Source organism: Artibeus jamaicensis, unplaced genomic scaffold (assembly GCF_021234435.1).
Source record: "Artibeus jamaicensis isolate MK-2021 breed Jamaican fruit bat unplaced genomic scaffold, CSHL_Jam_final scaffold_537, whole genome shotgun sequence".
NCBI lineage: Eukaryota > Metazoa > Chordata > Mammalia > Chiroptera > Phyllostomidae > Artibeus > Artibeus jamaicensis.
The window spans coordinates 565,204-568,381 of NW_026522047.1; the positions used below are offsets into that span (position 1 = coordinate 565,204).

At 69.1% G+C, this 3,178-nt stretch overlaps 1 protein-coding gene across 1 annotated transcript; it reads left to right on the forward strand.

Annotated features, from left to right (window-relative positions):
* Positions 1 to 202: 202 nt before the first annotated feature.
* On the forward strand, positions 203 to 2,101 carry ASCL2 (achaete-scute family bHLH transcription factor 2). The gene is made up of 2 exons (XM_037156342.2): positions 203 to 1,113; positions 1,712 to 2,101. The coding sequence occupies exon 1, from the start codon at positions 515 to 517 to the stop codon at positions 1,094 to 1,096; it is 582 nt and encodes a 193-aa protein (XP_037012237.1). The 5' UTR covers positions 203 to 514; the 3' UTR covers positions 1,097 to 1,113; positions 1,712 to 2,101.
* The last annotated feature ends 1,077 nt before the right edge of the window (positions 2,102 to 3,178 follow it).

Sequence of the window (3,178 nt, forward strand, 5' to 3'; positions counted from 1 at the left end):
GCGCACTGAGCGCCTACTGTGACCGGGGGTCCACAGGGGACCTACGGACTGCACCTGAAGGGGGGCGCACCACGGACCTGCGCACTGTTCCCCAGGGATGGGGTTGGGGGCGCGCTGTCGGCTTGGTCTTTGCAAGTTGAGTTAGCAAGGGGGAGGGCGAAGCGTGGCGGGAGGGCGAGGCAAGGGAAGGAGGGCGTGAGAAAGGAGGCGGCGGCCGCGCGGAGGAGGGTTATCTATACATTTAAAAACCGGCCCGTCTGCACTGAGTGTAGAAGACCTGGGGAGCGTCAGACTGCACGCGCTAGACACGAGCGCCCCACGCTCCACTGCGCGCACAGCCCAACTTCTAGACCTGTTGCGGCTCGCCGTCCCGGACTTCTGAAGACCTGGGACGCAAGTGCCACAGGCCCCCTTGTGGCGTTGCCGTCGACCCACCGTCCCCGGCTCTTCGGCCTGCACCTCCCCGCGGTGCGCGGGGCTCCAAGGAGGCTCCGGGCGAGTGGATGCGGACGCGATGGACAGCGGCGCGCTACCCCCACCCGCGCCCCCCGCGCCTGGCGTCTCCGGCGGCTGCGCCGCTCGGCGGCGACCCGCGTCCCCGGAGCTGTTGCGCTGTAGCCGGCGGCGGCGGCCGTGCGCGGAGGAGACTGGGGGCGGTGCGGCGGCCGTGGCGCGGCGAAACGAGCGCGAGCGCAACCGCGTGAAGTTGGTAAACTTGGGGTTCCAGGCGCTGCGGCAGCACGTGCCGCACGGCGGCGCCAGCAAGAAGCTAAGCAAGGTGGAGACGCTGCGCTCGGCTGTGGAGTACATCGGCGCGCTGCAGCGCCTGCTGGCTGAGCACGACTCCGTGCGCGCCGCGCTGGCTGGGAGTCTGCTGGCGCCAACCGCGCGCCCCCCAGCGCCCCGCGGGTCGCCGGGGACTCCCGCGGACGCCGCTTCGCCCTCCTGCACCTCTTCGTCCCCTGGCCGCGGGGGCAGCTCGGAGCCCGGCTCCCCGCGCTCCGCCTACTCGTCCGACGACAGCGGCTGCGATGCCGCGCTGAGCCCCGGGGAGCGGGAGCTGCTCGACTTCTCCGGCTGGTTAGGAGGCTACTGAGCGCCCCGCTCCGCGAGGTAAACGCCGGGCGGCCGGGAAGAGTGGGGGTCAGAGGCCAGGGCGGCCTGGAGCGCTGGAGTAGACAGGACCCCCGGCGTCTCCGCCCGTTTCCCAGACAGCCAGCCGAGTCCAGGGCCCGGCCCGGGGGTAGCTTCGATTTCGCTCACGCTTCATTTTCCCTCAGCTTTTTCAAGCCTGAGCAAGACCAGCGTTGTTTGTCCGGGATTGCAAAACTTCCTCTCGCTGCCGCACCGCGGAAGGGGGAGGGAGGACGTGGGGCGGCGGGGGGCGCGGCCCTCCGGCGGGTGAGGCCCGGAGTGCAAGCGGATCCCCGGGCAGATTAGGGTGCTGGGAGGCGGGGTGAGTTTGCATTGCAAATCGCGCGCCTGGGACGGGTGGCAGAGATGAGTCGGCGCTGCGGCCCTGACTCACTGCGGCGGGAGCGCTGCCCTGCCCCCCCGCCCTGGCTGGGGCTGCAGACCGACGCCGAGGCACCCACGGAGTCGAGCTCCAAAACCAACCAAACAAACGAAACTGCCGCCTTCGAGTGTGGGAGGTGGAGGCAGGGCCGCATCCCGCACTAACCTGAGCTCTTGTCTCTCTTGCCTCCGGCAGCTGAGCCCTGGATGCGGAGGGGCGAGTGCACCCATCCCCTGGGAACCAGCATGGTGGGCAGCCCGCGCCTCCGTCCCCGCGGCCTGGCCAGCCAAGCCACCGCCAGGCCGGGACCCCAAAGGATGAGGCTCCCCGAGTGGTCCAGCTTGACCACGTGCCAGTTTGCACGGCCTGCCTAGCCCCGGTTGGCAAGGACCTCGGACACTGACTGCCGGCGCCCCCTGCACTGGGGCCGAGGCGCCCATACTCACACTGGGACGTTTTCCGAAGGGGGACGAGGTTTTGAGGACACAGAGCACCCGCCTTCCCACGCTGACCCTGCACTCCCCGGGTCGCTGGTGAGCTGACAGTACATTTTCACGCAAAGACTCCGTAACTCGGGACACAATAAAGATGGTCTACCCCGCCTCACGCCCACTACCTGGAGTTTTTCTACCTGGCCACGATCTGGACGCCGTAGCCCCTGAGGGGCTGGGTGCCGGGAAGGGGGCCCCAGGCAGCCCCGGGTTGATGCCGGGCAGCTCAGCCGCTGGGCAGAGGCCTGGGTCGGAAACCCTCAGAGGGAAGGTGGACTCTAAGTAACCCAGGGCTGTGTCTTAGCAGTGCTGGGGGGCTGCCCTCTCCAGACCCTCAGCCCCCCCCCCCATCTCCCAGAGGAGGGTTTGGCATGGGTGGGAGGGTGGAGGCCCAGACTCCGGCCCCTGGGGACCTGGTCCTGGGGTCACTTCTCCCCAGGCTTCTCCTGCCACCATAGGGTGGGAGTGGGGGTGTGAGGTCTGGACACCAGCTGGTGTGGAAGAAACCAGGGCACCTTGTGAGGCCGGGGGCTTCCTGCAGGTGTTAGCGGGCTGGGGGTGGTCCAGGCAGGGCCCCTTCACAGGTGGGAAGTTGAGGCCTGGAGGCCGCTGACCAGCACGGGGGTCTGGGGCCCCGGGCTGGGCTGCCCCGGGTTCAGAGCTGTGAGTCCTGCCACCCGTCGGGCGACCCTGGGCCAGTGATCAGCCTGCGTGTGGGGATGGCAGCAGAGCCAGCCTGCAGGGTGCAGTGGGACTTAGGAGAAGGGGTGGGCACCCTGTCCCAGGCTCCCTGCCGCTCTGCCTGGAGCCCCAGCCTGCATGTGTGGTGCCGGCCCCGGGGACCAGGGTGCCGGCGGCAAGGCCCCGGCTGCCCCTGGCATGGGCGCACGAGTGCACCCTGGAGAGGGACAGGCGGGCCCCCACCCCCAGCACCCCCAGCTCAGAGGGCCCTCGGAGACATTGCTCAGCTCTACCTTTGACCTGGGCCTCGGCAGCTTTGAAGCCTAGGCTGCACCCAAAGCTGCCTTTTATTACAGGGGTGGGGGCGGGGCTGGTGGGGATCCCCAGGCACCCCTTCAGCAGGGAGTGGTTGGTTCAAAGCCGTGGCAACCCTGGGAGGCTGGCAAAGAGCAGAAGCCTTCTGGGAAGCATGGCCACAGGGTCCTGGGTC